This window comes from Rhincodon typus, chromosome 20 (assembly GCF_021869965.1).
Source record: "Rhincodon typus isolate 14 chromosome 20, sRhiTyp1.1, whole genome shotgun sequence".
Classification (NCBI taxonomy): Eukaryota; Metazoa; Chordata; class Chondrichthyes; order Orectolobiformes; family Rhincodontidae; genus Rhincodon; species Rhincodon typus.
This window is the reverse complement of record NC_063351.1, coordinates 12,049,514-12,067,894: the sequence shown is the minus strand read 5'-3', so window position 1 is coordinate 12,067,894 and position 18,381 is coordinate 12,049,514. Positions and strand designations below refer to the sequence as shown.

Here is an 18,381-nt window from a genome sequence, read left to right as displayed (position 1 = left end):
TGAGGCTAACCACTGAGCCACCGTTCTGCCCTAAAAGAGATGGATGTTATATGAAGCCTAACACTTCTGTTGAAGGATGTATGTTAGTAAAAGATAAACAACCTCATGGCAATTAACATTATAGTGATCATCTCCTTCCTCAACAATTAGTAGAAGATAAGTTACTGGAGGTAAAAAGAGATGCAATTTATAAATTACTAACATTACTGCAAACACTTTGGGCTGAATTTTCATCAAGACAGATAGCAGGAGTTGGGAATTTTCCTGACACTACAACTCTGCAAACAGCCCCCAAAGAATTTGATGCATTCATCATTCCTCGACCTCAGCTTAGCATCAGAAAGCTCTTTAAATATTGATCATGTTATTAAAAGGTAATAAAGCTGTCAATCAAACGCAATAACCTGGCAAAACTGATGCCTGGCCATCAGCCTGCTTCTGTTAATGTGGCTGTTAGATGGTCTCATTCTGAGTTCTGAATCAAACTCCAAGAATGACTGATGCATTAAGACCTGTAAGGGGCTGTATACACAGTTGCGAAGAATACTGCTAGTTTTGTTTGATTGACAGTTTTATTACTTTTTAATAACTTGATCGATATTTAAACAGCTTTCTAATGCCTGCATGTTTATTTAGATAGAGCTAAAGGTTGATTTAATGAGATATTCATTGGCTATGCTTAATTGACAGCTTTATGAGTAAGTGAAAGGAGCAAGTTCTTCACGTTCCTGATCCCAGATTCGGGTCCACCATGGAGCATGGCTCCTCTGGTGAGCCGTCAGCCGTGAGCCACCTCTCCTGGAAAACCATCCAAACTCCATCAAAGTTCTGAGGATCTGAAATGCCTAGCCCACTATGGTGCTGGAAAGTTGTGAATGCATCATCATGGTTGACACCCTTATCCCTGCAGTGGCAAAACTTGCCAGGAACAGGAACAGGGATGGAGTTGGAATTCTGGACTCAGGTCCCGCCCACCATTTCCAAAGCTCTTCCATCTCCAACGCATGACGCATGAAAATTTTGGTGCCTGACAATATGATGAATAAAAAGTTACACTTACTTTCAGAATATCCTGCTTTTCTGGTATTGTACATGTTTGGTAATCACGATGCTTTGGTAATTTCTCTACAAACAAACTGCAAAAATAAGTTTGTACACCATTATGACCATCAGTTTGAAGTAGATTTTTGCTTTTCTTATGCATTAAAATGTAGTCATAAATAAATTTACTTTCTTCCTTTTGTTATTTCCTCTCTACTCTTGTACAATCATAGAATCCCCACAGTGTGGAAAGAGGCCATTCGTGCAGCAAGTCAGCACAGACCCTCCAAAGAGCATCAATCCAAACCCAGACCCGCATCCTATCCTTTAACCTCAGATGTACCATGGCTAACCCACCTAGCCTATACACCCTTGGACACTATGAGCAATTTAGCATGGCCAATCCACCCAACCCGCACATCTTTGGACTGTGGGAGGAAACCGGAGTACCCGGAGGAAACCCGCGCAGACACGGGGAGAATGTGCAAACTCCACACAGACAGTGGCCCAAGGGTGGAACTGAACCCAGGTCCCTGGCGCTGTGAGGCAGCAATGCTAACCGCCAAGCCAGCATACTACTGTACAATCAGATAGCTCACAAACTCTCTTGAAAATTAACACCAAATTCATTAGTGAAATGTTCCTTACGTTATAAACTTGTTGTAAAGGACAAAAGCATTTTCAAGATTTCCTTCTTCCAGGTAAACAGCTGCCATTTGGACCATCTCGACTCCAGATCTGAAATAGCGGCGGGGTGTAATGAACTCACTGATTTCTATGTTGCAGCCCATTTTGGTGAGGACCCTCACGCGCTCTTGTGGTGACAGAGTGACATCCGTGTGACTGGGAGTAGCCAGCTTCTTCTGTGAAATCACAAGTTCCCCTTGTTAAAAAAAAATGAAGCTAGAAATGACCTCAACAGGTCACATGTCTTAAGTGACCTAGAAAACACCTCTCAATTCTCTCTGAAATCCATAAAAATAAAACAAAAGCCATTGTCTTTGATATCACTTTAGTAAGTCAATGATGGAACCATAAAAGAAACATATTGTTTTAGAATTTCCAGGCTCAAAATATCTTATACAATATATGTCAATATTTTAATCAAGAATTGCATTTTAATGAATATTCATATATTTCATTTAAACTATTTAAATGGTATTTTACATTAATTCTGTACACCCATCTTTTTCTTTCCTCCAGTAACTTCTTATTGGGATCAGTCCACAATTGTTGCCCTCTTATACCTTCAGATCATTTTTCTGGGCTTCTACTAACTATCAGCTGATAATTCAGCAGTTTCTACAATTACAGCACTGTCAATTCCATCCTCACCTACTGTCATGCCAATTAGAACCAATGAATCACAGAACTGTTATGGCACAGATGAGGCCATTCAGCCTACAGTGCCTAGCTCTATCACCTAGAGCCAATTGCCTGCCTTTTCTCCATATCGTTGCACGTATTTCTGCTCAAATCATCAGCCAATGTCCTCTGAACGTTCCAACTGAACCTGATTCCTCCACATTTCCAAGCAAAGCACTCCACTGCAATCCCAACCACCATCTAATCGCTGTGCAAAAAGGTTTTTACAATCATCCTTGCCTCATTTGCACATCAATTTGAATCTGTGCCTTCTCATTCTTTTTTCTGTTACAAGTGGAGATGGCTTCTCCCTACTTACTCTGTTCAGCCTACTCATGGTTTTGAAAACCTCCATCAAAACCTCCTCTCGGCCTTCTCTCAAGGAGAACAGTCCCAACTCCTTCAGTCTAACTTCAATATCCACTCAATTTGAAAAATGCACCCATCACATTCCAGTGGCTTGTATTTGGAAGGTTGCCATGTTTAACAACTTTAGCTAGACATTTAATCTTGCCCATCAGGTCACTGAGGTGCTAATTCTGTTTATCTACCGAAATTGATAAGCCTAACTTTGTCCTAGTCTAGCCAGGTTATTCCATGGCCAAATAAATACCTAACCAAGGGAAGTTGGACATCAACTTGCAACTGGGCCCATTTTCAATTATAATGGGAAGTAGGACAAAGGTGAATTACTGACCAATTCACTCATAAGATGCAGATTTTTGTAAATTAAATTTGGACGTTATAATGAGGCCTTCATTTCAGCTGTCAATGTAGGTGGCCGTAGAATATTAGAGACCCTACAGTGTGGAAGCAAGCCATTCAGCCCATCTAGTCCACACTGACCCTCTGAAGAACATCCCATTCAGACCCAACCCCATACCCTATCCCTGTAACCCTGCATTTCCCATTGCTAACCCACCTAGCCTGCACATCCCTGGACACTATGGGCAATTTAGCATGGCCAATCCACCCTAACCTGCACAACTTTGGACTGTGAAAGGAAACCAGAGCACCCGGAGGAAACCCACGTAGACACAGGGAGAATGTGCAAACTCCACACAGACAGTTGAGGGTGGAATCAAATCCAGGTCACTGGCACTGTGAGGCATCAGTGCTAACCACTGAGCCACCGTGCCATCTATGCCTGCGAAAAGGCGGCAAGGGGAGGAATGAATCCATGAAGTATGTGTCTTCGTAGCACTGCTTGTGAACCAGGAGGTGCAGTACTTCCTCACAGTTCATCAAGTTACTTGTCAAACCCCACCCTCCCAGCTACATTAACAAGCGGTTTATTCCCCATTGCCTCTTAAGCACCAGTGAGTGTACATCTTCTGACTAGCATCAATTGGGACACCTCTTTATGGGACCCTCCCCCCAACCAACTGGACCACCATACCCCCCCAAACAACCAGTGGACCTGTGCTCACCACCACACAATTACCCTTCCCCAATGTTCCCCTGCCCTCCCCACCTGTTATATTGGAAACTACTGGTGTCTCTTAACTCTAACCACACCTGCATACACACATGTTTTGGTCCTATGGAGCAGACTTTTGCCCAAGAGACCACAGGCCCACCGCAATGCCTCTAAGTGGGAACACTGAAGAAATAAATTTACAGTCATGCTGCAGTTAAGTTCAGCAGGACGTTTGGTAAAACCTCTTCTTACAGCTTTCCTGATCTCACAACAGCATTCTCCCTGACCGCCCCTTCCCTCTCTCACCACACAGGACTTGCCTTAAATCCAAACTCCAAGCTAATTCATGTTCAATCCCACCATCCTTCTTGAAAACTCTAGCATATTTTAATGTGGGAAAATTTTAATTGCAGAGTGGCTGAGTATTGACATAATAGCAGAACATTTCTAGACAACTTTGCAGGTCAGACTTAGAATCATGGGATCCCTACAGTGTAGGAGCAGGCCATTCAGCCCGTCGAGTCCACACTGACCCTCCGAAGACTGGTGAAGATGACTGAAAATCTGGTCACTGAACATGAATGTTACAAAACTGATGGCTCTATGAATTCAGGAGTGAAGGTGAATATTTAAGTTCTGTAGCTTTACAGATTTATTACATATAACCTGGAATGACTCACATGTGGCCTGCAATGCATATCAGCAACAACAACATCTTGCATTTATGTAGCTTCTTTCCAAGCTAATAAAGCATTCCCTACATCAAAAGTCCCAAATATCTTGGTTCAGCCTCTCCACTCTAGTAAAATCCCATCGTTGCATGTTATTATTGTGCAGAAGGAATGACAAAGAAAGAAATACAGGAAAACATTTGAGCTATCCAGTTTGGAAAAAAGGTGGTTAAAGTGATCATAAAGTAAAGGAGATATAGAAAGACTTAGTTTACATTACAATAGCGCATGTTGACAGGGATCCAAACTAGTAAAATGACATCTATTAAAATAATAGGTATGTGTTTAAACAACTTAATAATCACAATTGACCACTATATCATTAACAATAAATTGGGTAGTACCAGAGTGGTGAATGTAAACGGCTGATCAAATTCCATATTGGGATAGGAATTAGCTTTGGAGTTTCCACCAAATGTATCCATTCCTGATCTCACCTATTGAGGGGGAGGGAAGAGTACATATTATAAAGATTCTTCATCAAACACCAGCTCTCTATTGCACAACTAGAATCACAGAATTGTTCTAAATAATGACACCAATGAACAATGTACATTAATTGTTGTTCTATTTGCAGCATTCAGTTAGTTATACAGCACAAGTGAGTGCATACCAGCAGGAGAGAGAATGTAGGCTCCATGGGGAATGATGAGGACTGAAAACACTCAGCAACATCAGAAGTTTAGAAATTTTCAAATTGACATCGATACATCAGAAGTAAATTTCCACTAAATGCATTCATTCTGTACTCTCATGAGTAAAACTACAACTAAATTAATAAATCCCATTTGTTCATACTTTACGCTCACACTATGTCATCCTTATGACAATGTCAATAAATAGCTTTTGCAGCTAATCATGTGTAAAATAGAAACATACACAAAGACAAGAAAGAGCCATAAAGCTTATCCACCCCATCACATTAAATATTAGATTTTGCACATTACTCAACCACTGGGATGATTTCTAGGCAGAAGACAATTAGAGAAGAAAAGTATCACGCCAATTTCAGGAAATTCCTCTTTGATTCTCTAACACATTGAAGCAAGTTATGGGCAGTATGTTGGCCCATACTGTACAACTAGATGTATTTTACCAATCTGTACCCATAGATCCCAAATGATCCTAAGAATCAAGATTCTTTAGGGCCAGAAAAGAATTACTGGGCCCATGCCAAATTTCAGTTTTCCTAATGCACTTTGTTCCTCATCCATTCAGAAGTCCTGCCTGACAAAAAATTGCCACAATACCTACTTGAAATTGTTAATATCTTCCACTTTAAAGAGGCTATTCTATTTCCCAATTAAAAGGCATCTTTACATTCCCTCTAAGGTCAGAGCATCTATTCTGGCAGTTCAACATATATCTCAATGCAGCACTTAAAATGGTGGAAGTGAGCCAAAGTTTTGTACAGCTTAATTATTACTTTGTGATTTTTATTCTATATCCCAAGATCACATTTGCCTTTTTTAGCCCTCGAAATAGTACAGTGTATTGTGCTGATCCTGCTAATATTCTCACAGATTCCTCTACCTTGTTGTAATTTAATGACTTTACCCACATATTCTACATCCCCACTGTTCCTTTTCCTTCCACAACTTTCATTACTTGGACAAAAACAGAAGTTGCTGGAAAAGCTCAGCAGGTCTGGCAGCCTCCGAGGAAGGGTCACCGGACCCGAAACGTTAACTCTGATATTTTTCTTCACAGATGCTGTTAGACCTGCTGAGCTTTTCCACCAACTTCTATTTTTGTTCCTGATTTACAGCATCCACAGTTCTTTTGGTTTTCATTACTTGCAGTTTTGTCAGTACATTTGCTCCAAATCATCATGAACGCCAGTCCAAATGTCCACATAAAATCCCTACAGTGTGGAAACAGGCCACTCAGCCCACTGCATCCACAGTGACCGCCAAACAGCTTCCCACCCAGACCGACCCTATCCCTGTAACCTTGTATTTCCCATGGCCAATCCACCTAATCTGCACTTCAGACAATGGGAGGAAACCGGAGCACCCGGAGGAAACCCACGCAAACATGGGGAGAATGTACAAACTCCACACAGACAGTAACCCAAGGGTGGATCCGGACACTGTGAGGGACCAGTGCTAACCACTGAGACACCATGCTATCCCAAAGTATAAATATGCATAATAAATCTAAACGGCGCTAGTGGTGCAGTGGTAGTGTCCCTACCTCTGAGCCTGGAAGGCGTTCATTCAATTCCCACCTGCTCCACAGGTGTGCAATAGGCTGATTAGCAAATATCTATAATAAAATCTACTCATGTACATCTTATAAACTGTAACTTTACCCTCCCACTACCAGGTGGCAGTGCAGCACCTTCACCAGGACGAATAATGCCTATTCAGCGTGATAAAGTTCAAAAGTACCAGTTCCTTTGTAAATGTACCATGCAAATTTAATTTGCAAAATGTTAATAGGAAGTATGTCAGACATTTGACAGTTATAACAGATACAAAAAAAACAGGAGTTGCATTTTCCACAGAGTTGCTGCTCCTTTAAACTTTGCCTCTTTTCACTCAACCACTCACTTATCAACTCTAATAACATCCCAGGCTGTGCCTTTCACCCTTGTATTCTCTTATATGGTAGCATGTCAAGGTGTTTTATAAAGCCCATGTATCATTAACCAATTGACAGGATTACAACAGGATTGTATGTACTAATCTGTCAATGTGGGATTTAGTGGTGCAGATGTGCTGAATAATATAAAATACACAAATAAAAACTGGTAATTTAAACACATTATACATATTAGCTCAAAGGAGCAGATGGTTGGGTGCCTAGATAGGGTGGGGGGAGAGAGAGAGAGAGAGAAGGATTATGTTGGGAGGGGGATAGACATTATGTAACTATTATAGTAATGCACCCATAATCTTTGACCCCACCTCCCCCATTGGGTAAAAATGAACATGAAAATGAACTACTTGGATCATTCAAAAGCCATGCACAACCTAGCAGCCTTTGCCAAGCTATGTACTATATGTAAACAATGTGCTGTATTGTGTAAATAACCTGCATGACACTGTGACAATATACTTATACATTTCAAAGCAAAATATACTGCTTAGGAAACAATGCACATGAACTCAATGATCACGTTGGCTACTTTGCAGACTCCCACACTGAACATCAAAGGTGTCTGCCAGTTGATCTCCCTGTCTTCCAGGTACCTACTGGTTGCACCTCTCCATGGGAACACTATCAGACCCAGCCACGTTCCTCTGGACATCATCAGAGACTTTACCCCCTAGCTTACCACAATTAAAAAGTACTACACCCACTGCACCATAGTTCAGTCGTCAGGTCTTCCTTGTTCCAAAGAAAGAAGGGAAAATCCTGAATTTGGAACATTAAATCCAAAAAGAAATGGCCTGAATTTAAGAAATCTCTACTTGTTCTGTTGATAAATGAAACAAGATAGTTGTAAAGGCGTCAGCCTGCCAGGCGAGCAGGTTCTGAAAACAACCTGCATACTGAGAGTTTGAGCTCAGCGTTTGATTTGACAACCAGAGAGCTTCAAGCTACAGTGCTGCAGATTCCAGTCTTTGGGTGTGAATTTTACCTGAACTCCAACGTGCTCATTTCAGTCTTCAGATGGACGATCAACAATTTTATGGCACCAAGAATCCACCTGGTATTTTAGTCAGAAACCAAAAAGAGATTGATGACTCACTTCCCCCACTGCCACAGCATTGATGTGCAGAAAATGCCTACTACCACATTTCTTTACAATCTCTGTGACTCTAGAAATAATATACTGCATGTGAAACATTTGAGACATTTGTGAGGAATGCATTAAGTTGCAATATCGTGTTTTCCTCTAATTAGCAAAATTTAGGTTTAATTAAAAAAGAACAAATAGTCAGGATGCTTGGTATAGTCAATGCTACCCGGGGAGGATGCACTAAATCACAGTAAGATTTTTCTTTTGCAAGGGAGACAAGCACATTGCATGTCTTGAGACATCTGACTCATTTCTGAGAAACAGGGGGTGACATCATTCTCCTCCACAAGTTTATTCAGAAAGAGAAGCAGAACTGTGGAGCCCAACTTGACAGCGCTCCTGTCTCTTCACTGGGAGCCCCACTCCCAGCTCTTGTGTACTACAGAAGAGCCTGGCAACAGGTACAAGCAATTTAGAATGTATCATTCCAGCCTGCTCCCCAACCTGGATACATGGGGATGGTACAGGGAGGGCACATACTGTAAAACCGCTTAGACAGGGTTAGTATGAAGGACAATCAATGTCTTGTGACATGGGCTGACCAGCTTTGGGGGGAGAGGAAGACAGAAAAAAAAATTCCATCTCAGGGTTTGTCCAGTTTAAGCCAGAATTTGCCTATTCAGCTTTTAGAAGGTAACTGGGTTAAGTCCCAAAATAAGTATGCCATGTAGATCTACTATATCTTCTTTCAACAATCAAAAAAATAGCCAAACCAATCAAATAGAAAAGCCAGTTTTGTGTGCATGAGTGTGTCTCAGTGGACATGAGAAGGAAGCAGAAACAAAAACACGCAAGAAAATGGAAACAGAGAAAGGGGAAGCACAACTGAAAACAACACAAGAGCATTCAGTGTTAAAGGAGATCTCGACAACACTGCAATTAAAACAAAACTAATTTGATGAAATTGGGAGATTGCTTACTAAAATAATTCAACTGGTATTAATGGCTCATGCACAAAGTGTTAGTATGGAGCTTTGAGATACAAAGAAAGTAATAACTGTATGTTATATGAAAGGCTACAAATGTGTCATTACTATACAGCATGGTGAACAAAATCAGACAGATGGTACCATCATCAGACAGACAAAGAGCAAACCTGTTATCGGTAGAAGATAACACATTTTCACTCATCACTTAGGATTACAGAAGGTCACACCACAGCTGTAGAACCATCTGGTAACAGTAGTACAATGACAAGCAGAAACTTGTCCTTAAATATGTCTGCAGCGTAAATAAATGATTACGTTAATACAGTAAGCATCTTGATACTGTGAATGTGGCATTAATTCCAGTGAGAATTAAAATTCAACGTGCAATATTAAAAGCTTCTCTCATCTCTCTAGCCATAACCTGCTTCTTGCTATCCCTTTCAGACTCCTGCCCACCCTTAACTTGCCCTGCCTTCAGTGAACTATACGGGTTTTGCATCATCTCAAAACAGTCCTCACAGAAGTGTATTCGCTTGTTTTGAATTAGTCTATTGACAAAATTAAGCACAACAAATCTAATCCATAGCAAATTAACTTTGTGAATGAGGCTCACTTGTGTTTACAAAATCAATCCTGTTACTATTATTCAGTCACCTGAAACATCCCTCTCCCAGCCAGGTACATTGTACGTAAACCTGCAGTAACGAGTTCACGCTGCTTTTAACAGTCCTCTGTGGATGTCACATTATAATCCTCTCAGGTATCATTTCACCATATACACAAACACAATGGGTCTTTTAAAAGATGCCATCTTCAAATACATCACCTATTATGCTGTGAAACTTAGCTTCTTCTATAATAAGAGTCCTACCTGCCAGGGGTCATCTAATTCATATGGCAGGATATCAACAAACCTCAAAAATGCTATGATAAACAGATTTTAAAATGGACAAGACAACACCAGGGGTATTCCAAGTGAACATAACCTGACAAAAATCAGCTTAATTCTCAACTTGACCTTTTGTCTAACATACGCCAAATGGAAGAAAATATACATCTGAAAAACAATAAAATGTGCTGGCAGATGTATAAAAATTTCCTGTCTATGTTAACAGTTGGCAACAAATGACTTCAAGGCCGGAATCTCATCAAACAATCAAATCTAGATTGCATAAACTTTCCACTGTTGCACAAAGGCCTATGAAATTATGCAAGTCCTTCAGAAAGCCCATCAGCTGTCAAACTAACACCAAGATTTGAAGGAATCAGCCCACCGGTGACATTTGCCTAGTTGTGACATTGTTCAGTAACGTTATTTCCACTCCTTCTGCAGAAAAAAACAAGGTGTTTGGTGAACACAGTGCAAGCTGTACGTTTTGAACATTTTTAATCATTTCGCATTTAAACATCCACGGGGCATCACAAAGCACACATAACACCATAATGAAGATATAGATTTTTACCACATGTATATCGGAGATTATTGTAATTAGAACAGCTCTATCTTTGAAACACCAGTGCCATAAAACTTTCCCGTCTGTTACATTCTCCAGGAGCACCGGGGAAGTCACAACAACAAAGGTTTGTAAAAAAAAAACCGACGTTTAAAGGATTTCAATATGGAATGAAAATAACATTTTCTACGCAGAGCCAGTCAACTAAGATTGAAGTGGAAGAAAAGTGATAAGGCAGGGACAAGCAAAACAAAAAGAACTTTTGGTGTTTTCTTAAACATGTAACAAAACTGTTTCCTGTTTCCTTCAAATATCCAGTGGTAAATAAACATTATTCAAAACAAAATAGCCACCCCATTTTAAAAACCAAGATTGTTTCAAGGTTCAACGTCTGATTTGTTATTAGTTAGTTGATTAGCAGTGAATACACTGAAACAGGCAATGGAGCTTGTCTTAGGAAACCTGGGCTACAGAAAGAAAAAGTCAATGTTATTTCTTACTGCTGAAGGGTTACGATAAAAAAAGGCTGCTTGATGGTACAAGGTGAACATTATATTCTGCTGCCTCCCATCTGCCCATTCATTGCCTAACATTCACATAAATCATTGACCAAGATTCAAAAAAAGGACCAAAGCTGCTTATACTCCTCTACGACCTTATACCATTGCAAACAGACTTCGCTACTTTTATACTCCAAACCCCCTGAAATAAGGGCGAACATTCCATTAGCCTTCCTGATTACCTGCTGCACCAGTGCTAGCTTTCTGTGTTTTGTGCACAAGTGTCCCCCCAAGTTTTTGTATCATAGAATGCCTTCAGTGTGGAAACAGGCCCTTTGGCCCAACAAGTCCACACTGACGCTGAGAGCATTCCACTCAGATCCATCCCCCTATAACCCACCTAATCTACACATCCCTGAATGCTATGGGCAGTTTAGCATGGCCAATCCACCTAGCCTGCACATCTTTGGACTGTGGGAGGAAACTGGAGCACCCGAAGGAAACCCATGCAGAGGTGGGGAGAATGTGCAAACTCCACACAGACAGTCGCCTGAGGATGGAATCGAACCTGGGTCAATGGCGCTGAGGGGCAGCAGTGCTAACCACTGAGCCACCATGCCGCCCCAATTGTACTGCGGCTTTCTGCAATTTTTCTTCATTTTACTACTCCATTCTTTTGTTCTCCCTTCCAAAGTGAACAACTTCACATTTTCCCACATTATTCTCCATTTGACAACATTTTGTCCACTAATTTAACATATCAATAGCTCTCTGTTTGCACCCCCTCACAACGTGCCTTTCCACCTATTTTTGTGTTATCTGCAAATTTGGCTACAACACAATCACTTCCTTCCTCCAAGTCATTAACATATATTGTAAGCAGTTGTAATCCCAGCACTAATCCCTGTGGATCACCGCTGGTTATAGGTCACCGACCTGAAAAAGAAACCCACAACCCCACTCACTGTTTCCCGCCCATGAGCCAATTCCCTATCCATGCCAATATACTACCTATAACACCATGGGCTCTTATATTAAGACTTAACCTTTTGTGAGGTACCCTTACAAATGCCTTATGGAAGTCCAAATACAATACATCTACTGGTTGAGACTTCCTAAAAAAAAACTCTGATAAATTAATCAGATACAATAGCCCTTTCATGATGCCACTCTGCTTGATTAGATTATGTTTTTCCAAATGTTCTGCTATTACTTCTTTAATAATAAATTCCATTACTTTTCTGAAATAGATGTTAGGTTAATTGGCCTACAGTTGCCCACTTTTGGCCTCCTTCCCTTTTTGAATACGGATATCACATTAACAGTTTACCAAACCTCCACTACTTCTCCAGAATTCAAGGATTTCTGGAAAATGATAACCAATATACCCATTACCTCTGCAGCTATTTCTTTTAGGATCCACTGATGTAAGCCATAGACTCACAGAATCATACAGCTACCCTTTGGTCCAACTCATCTGCGCTGACTAGACATCCCAAACTGAGCTAGTCCTATTTGCCAGCATTTGGCCCACATCCCTCTAAGTCCTTCCTATTCATCTACCCATCCAAGTGCCTTTTAGATGTTGTAATTGTACGGCCTCCAGCACTCCCTCTGGCAGTTCATTCTATAGACGCACCATCCTCTGTGTGTAAAAGTTTCATTTCAGGTCCTTTTTAAATCTTTCCCCTCTCACCTTATACGTATGCCCTCTAGTTTTCAATTCCTCTGTTCTAATAAAACATACGTTGGCTATTCACCCTATCTAAGCCCTTCATGATTTTATAAAGTTCTTGGGTAACTTTTTTTCATATTTTCAAATTACAAATTACAAATACTGATAGTGTAAAAATAAACATGAAAGTTCCACAAAAAAAAATCACTGCGAACAGGAAGAAATATATCTCGGGGTTCTTAAAGAACTGTTATTCGCATAGCGCCCAATTGGAAGTCCCGAAGTGCGGCCTAATACTTACATTAGAAGTCACAGGTTTAGGAAAATCATTACTTGGAACAAAAAACGTACATATGATGGAGAGTCAGCATCCCATTTATATATGTATTTCCATGGATTTTAATGAACGTGGAAATCAAAAAGATGTAAAATGAACCACTGACTTTCTATTACTTATTTAACAGTGTCATACACAATGTCAAGATCTCGCCATTTTCTTTTGTAGACATGGTGACCAACTTGGGCATGCAAATTCCAAGAACAGCAAGTGAGCGAACAGACAATCAATAGTCCTTGTGGTGCTAATTGCATGAGGAAAGTTGATCTGGATAATGCAGGACCTTCTCCTACCTTTCAGATATCACCATAAGATCCATCACATCAAACAGGACAGACAGAGGGGGATTCATTTAGCATTTAAAGAGGGCATCTTTGACAATGCAGTAATCCCCACATATGCACTGACGTGTCAGACTAATTTTGTGTTTAAATCCATAAATGAGGCTTGAGCCTATCAATGGCAGCTCTAGCAAATCTTAACAGTGTTCAATACTGAAGAACTGAGCAAGACATATTATGAAAAAGCAAGTAGATACCTTAACAAAAGGACCACAATGGTCAAACTTACACAAAGTGCAGCTTCACAATGATACCTCTTCTGTTCCAATCTTAATGTTGCCAATAAAAAGGAACAAAATGCCTCATCTAATGTAAATAATAACAAAAAAAACAAAAATCTTTCAATCTTAAAAAGGTGTGATTCTAATCAGTGTAACCATGGTGCACAGACAACATTAAGAGATACCATTGAAAATGTGGACATTCCTTTCTGTGAAACCACTGAATACAGCACTCTGGGGCTATTTACATTTTCTATGACCTGTATAAATACCCAGGTTGTAAAGGAATATAATTGATTAAACAATCTCAAATGACTTTAGTAGACTTGGTTAGTTTAGAATTAACACTATTTACAGTAAAACTTACACAAGTTCTAAAATGGTTCCCTGCAATTTCTAGACAGCTTATGCAATTTAAGAAAACGTTGCTTACCATCTTTGTCAAACACTTCAGAATACTTACCTACTTATTTTACACAAAAAATGAATCACTATTTGAATAATAATTCTTAAGTAATTCAGTCCGTTATAATTTACTGTATAGTTTTTTTCCTCATATTGCACTGGCTCTCTCATTATTTACTTTAAGTTTGTGTCCTGTGCTCACCAATTCTTCTATTTATTGAATCAAACACACTCACTGTTATGAAAAGCCTATTCAATTGAATCAATTTTCTTTGTTTTATAAGAACAACCCTAGTTGCACCATGTTGATTCAACACTAAACCATTGAAGTTAAAAAGTCCAAATCTTTTTCCTATTTCAGCCAGGATAGAGTTAGAGATGACTTGGTGTCCCTCAAATAGATAATGGAAAATACACAGTTGGAGTCTATGCTCATTATTTATGTTTGATGAGTCCATTGAAAGGTGCACATGATTGGACAGGACTAGCCAATTCCGTCATTAAACCTGCTCGATCTTTCAACCCATTTAAGTCTGATCTTCTGCTTTAACTCTACTTTCCTGCACACACCATTGATTTCTAGAGTCTACAAAAATCTATCAAATCAACCTCAGCCCTATATATCTCTAACCATAAGAAGAAGGAGCAGACATAGCCATTAGGCTCGGCATATCTGTTCCATCATGCAAAGAAATCGTGGCTGATCTGATAATCCTCAACTCCACTTTCCTGCCTTTTCCCTATAACCCTTGATTCCCTTATAGTGTCATAGATTCAAAATCCGTCCATCTCAGTACTGAATATACTTAAAGACTTGGCTTTACAGCCCCTTGCAGATTTACTACTCTCTAAGAGAAGAAAATCCATCTCCTATATCTAGGTGACCACCTATACTGAAATTACATCCTCTGGTTGAAGACTCTAACATAAGGGGCCAACATCCTTTCCATATCTACTGTATCAAGTCCCTGAAGATCATGAAGTTTCCACAACCATCTGGGGTACAGAATTTGAAAGATTCACAAACCTGAGTGAGATAATTCATTCAGGCTAAGGGTGAATGCACATACACACCCTAAGACTGATTGGTCCTTATCTTTAAAAAAGACTCTTTCAGTCCTAACAGCTAATATTCCTGTATGTGCTTCTTCATACATAATAGGTTATCAAATACAGCTCTCTACTACAGTGTTAGAGGCCTCTCTCTTAACATACTTATTTTTGCCTACTGATGAGTCATGTGGTCAATTACATCATTATGGTTCATATGATTTAATCATAATTTAATACCACTTTGCCCACTAACTTAACCCATCTTTGCAGCCTGGCTGAGTTCTCCTTACAAGCTTGCATTTCCATGTGGAGATCCAATAATCTACATGTTTAACAGCCTACTGACATCACTGTCTGGATTCACACATATAAAAAGGCCAGTTGAATGAGAAACTGCTCCGAGCACTACATCCTCAAATAGTTAATGCCTTTAGGAGAAATGGGGAGACATTAGGGATCATAGGAAAAACCTACTGAATAGGAACAACCTTAACAAGATCCCATTCATACCCTTAGGAACTGGATGGAGATGGCACAATCTCAACTCTTGTAAGCTTCTCACAAATAGCATATAGAACAGGGTGACCATGAGCAAGTAAGATAGTAACTTAATGCCAGGTTCCCACTCTGAACGACTTCATCTATATCCTTAGATTTCTGTTTAAGAACGGTATTAGTTTGCCAGAAGTAGATTTGGGAAGAGGCAAATTGCACACTGGCCTTAAAATTCTGCTACAAAAACAGAAATTGCTGGAAAAACTCAGCAGGTCTGGCAGCATCTGTGGAGAGAAATCACAGTCAATGTTTCGAGTCCAATGACCCTTCTTCAGAACGCTAAAATTCTGGTCCCTTACTATTTTCTAAAGCATCTCGCATAAAATAATACATGAAGCCGTTCTTAGTTAATTTAACCTTCACCAACATATCACTCTCTGTAGGGCCATGTACTTATGTTTTTTTAAAAAAACTGCTAATTTATATGTTACATGGTAGCATAAATTAGCAAATATACATTACTTATCATGCATTTAGCATACTTTCAATTTTCGTAATAGCCTTAAATAAGTTTGCAATAAATTTTGCAATTACTTTAATTCAAAATGCTAACACAAATACAAATGCATTATAAGCATGGATACTTTTTTTAAAACTGGGTAGGAAAACAATGCAAATGTAATGATTTGGGAGTCTGCATTTGCAATAAAATAGCCCAAAGCCTAATTCTCAATGGAAAGCCCTTCAATGAGCCTCAACAGACAAATAAATCGAGTTTAAAGGAGTAATTCAAATTAGACCTATTCATATTTTGAAATCAAAAAATGTTTGTGATTTACAAAACGTATCTCACATGGAATTGAATCAACATACTTATTTGGAGGGAATACATTTATATTCTGAGGAAGGGCCACTCGACACAAAACATTAACTCTGATTTCTCTCCACAGATACTGCCAGACCTGCTGAGCTTTTCCAGCAATTTCTGATTTTGTTTCTGACTTGCACTTGCAGTTCTTTCGGTTTTGTTTAATTTCCATTGTCTTGTTCCTTTGCACACAACATATTCCACAATCTAATAGATTATACGCATTTAACAGTGTTAATATTTACTGTTTAAGAATCCATATGATTAAATCAATCCTGGGCCAATTCTCAGTGCAAGATGCCACTGCTTCTTTGCAAGCAGAATTTAAAACTAATTTGACTACAACACTCATTCTATTGCAGGTGTTTGATTTTCCTTAAAAGATCTACCTCAACTACAATGCACCTGCATTATTACTGGCATGCATCAACGTCAAAGTTTCACACATACACGTTTCATTGAATTAAATAAAGTCCATTTTGTCGCACAAACATCCAAGGTGAAATCATGTTCTTACTTACAATGCAGTGCTGAAAAACTGCCCTGCACACGAGGTAGTCAACCTTCAACAATCAGCTAAACACAATTGATTTCATCTACAAACAAGACACAGAGAAAGCCAGAGTGACGCATGTTTGCCACTCCTCTCAGGCAGCTATTCAGAGATGAAAGGTCATCCCACAGTTCACGCTGATTGTTTTTTTACAATTTAACGCTCCTTACAGCTGCAGGCGGAACTGTCCAGGAGAGGGGCAGCAATCTAAGCAGAAATCTCACCACAACACATTCAGAATGTTTATCAAAGTCGAAGGTATGACTGAGGGCTTTGAAGATCGTAACATTTACAACAGTTCCTGTTGGACATCACGTGGTGTTGGTAGCACCCTTCTTAAATTTCTGTTTCCAACCTGCCCAATAACCGAGAGCATGAAATGAGCATCCTAGAATATTGGCAACCACGTACAAAGCAAATCTCTTACAACTTACTGACACACTCAATGTAAAAATTACGATTTCTGAAATAAATGGACTTCCCACACATTTAAAATGCACAGCCTTTGAATCAGATCGCAGTTAGGTAGGGAACTTCCTTCCATACACTCAACACGGTGGGTTACCCTGGAAAGAGTTCTCTTCCCATTTCAGCGAAAGAAGAACATGAAAGTTTAACCTGCAATCCGGGGCTAGCGAGCCTTTCGGCTGCTCACTGACAATGCGAGCATGAATCTGAATTATTTACACACAGTCATTCATGTGTACATGATCAACACTCGTATGTTTGAGCCAAACTTGACATATTCCTCAAAAAGATCACTTGTGGAATTGTTTAGGACCGTCTCCTTTAAAAAGATGATTCTCTCTGTTACATCTGGCACCCCTATCCGTGAGCAGAGACTGCTCCTACCACTTTAACCGTGCCTGCAGCTTGGACGGAGGACAGGTCTGTCTGTGCCTTACCTCTCACAACCCTGCGGCAGCCAGCGGGGTATCCGCCAGGCCGAGCCTGGCTATTCAGAGGTTGCACTGAGCGGATGATTCGGGTGCTGTTGGAAGTCGCTGCCTTGTCAGCAGCTCCATTGTATCCTCTCCATAAAGGGAGGGCTCGATCGGCTGCACCGCACTGCCCGCTCCCTCAATCACAGCGCCGTCCTCCCAACAGCAGGCAGACACACAACTACAGCTCCAGGGACATGAGGGACTCCCGCCGAGAAACTGCTCTGATTTCTCACTCTCCCCACGCAAAACCAAATGTCACACACTCCCCTAAACCCGAATGTCACACACTCCCCTAAAC

At 40.1% G+C, this 18,381-nt stretch overlaps 1 protein-coding gene across 3 annotated transcripts in view; it reads right to left on the bottom strand.

The window, feature by feature from the left end:
• Nucleotides 1-18,381, bottom strand: part of stambpl1 (STAM binding protein-like 1) — a 51,742-nt gene that overhangs the window by 32,744 nt on the left and 617 nt on the right. Inside the window, exons 1-4 of one of the 3 annotated variants that reach the window (XM_048608682.1) lie at nt 18,045-18,341; nt 4,902-4,994; nt 1,690-1,904; nt 1,061-1,136 (exon numbers count right to left, since the gene is read on the bottom strand). In XM_048608682.1, coding sequence (XP_048464639.1) covers nt 1,061-1,136; nt 1,690-1,904; nt 4,902-4,982 — 372 coding nt within the window. In that variant the 5' untranslated portion in view covers nt 4,983-4,994; nt 18,045-18,341. Of the gene's footprint in view, nt 1-1,060; nt 1,137-1,689; nt 1,905-4,901; nt 4,995-17,107; nt 17,201-18,044; nt 18,342-18,381 lie in introns of those variants that run through there. The other 2 variants (XM_048608681.1, XM_048608680.1) reach the window with 2 other exon arrangements.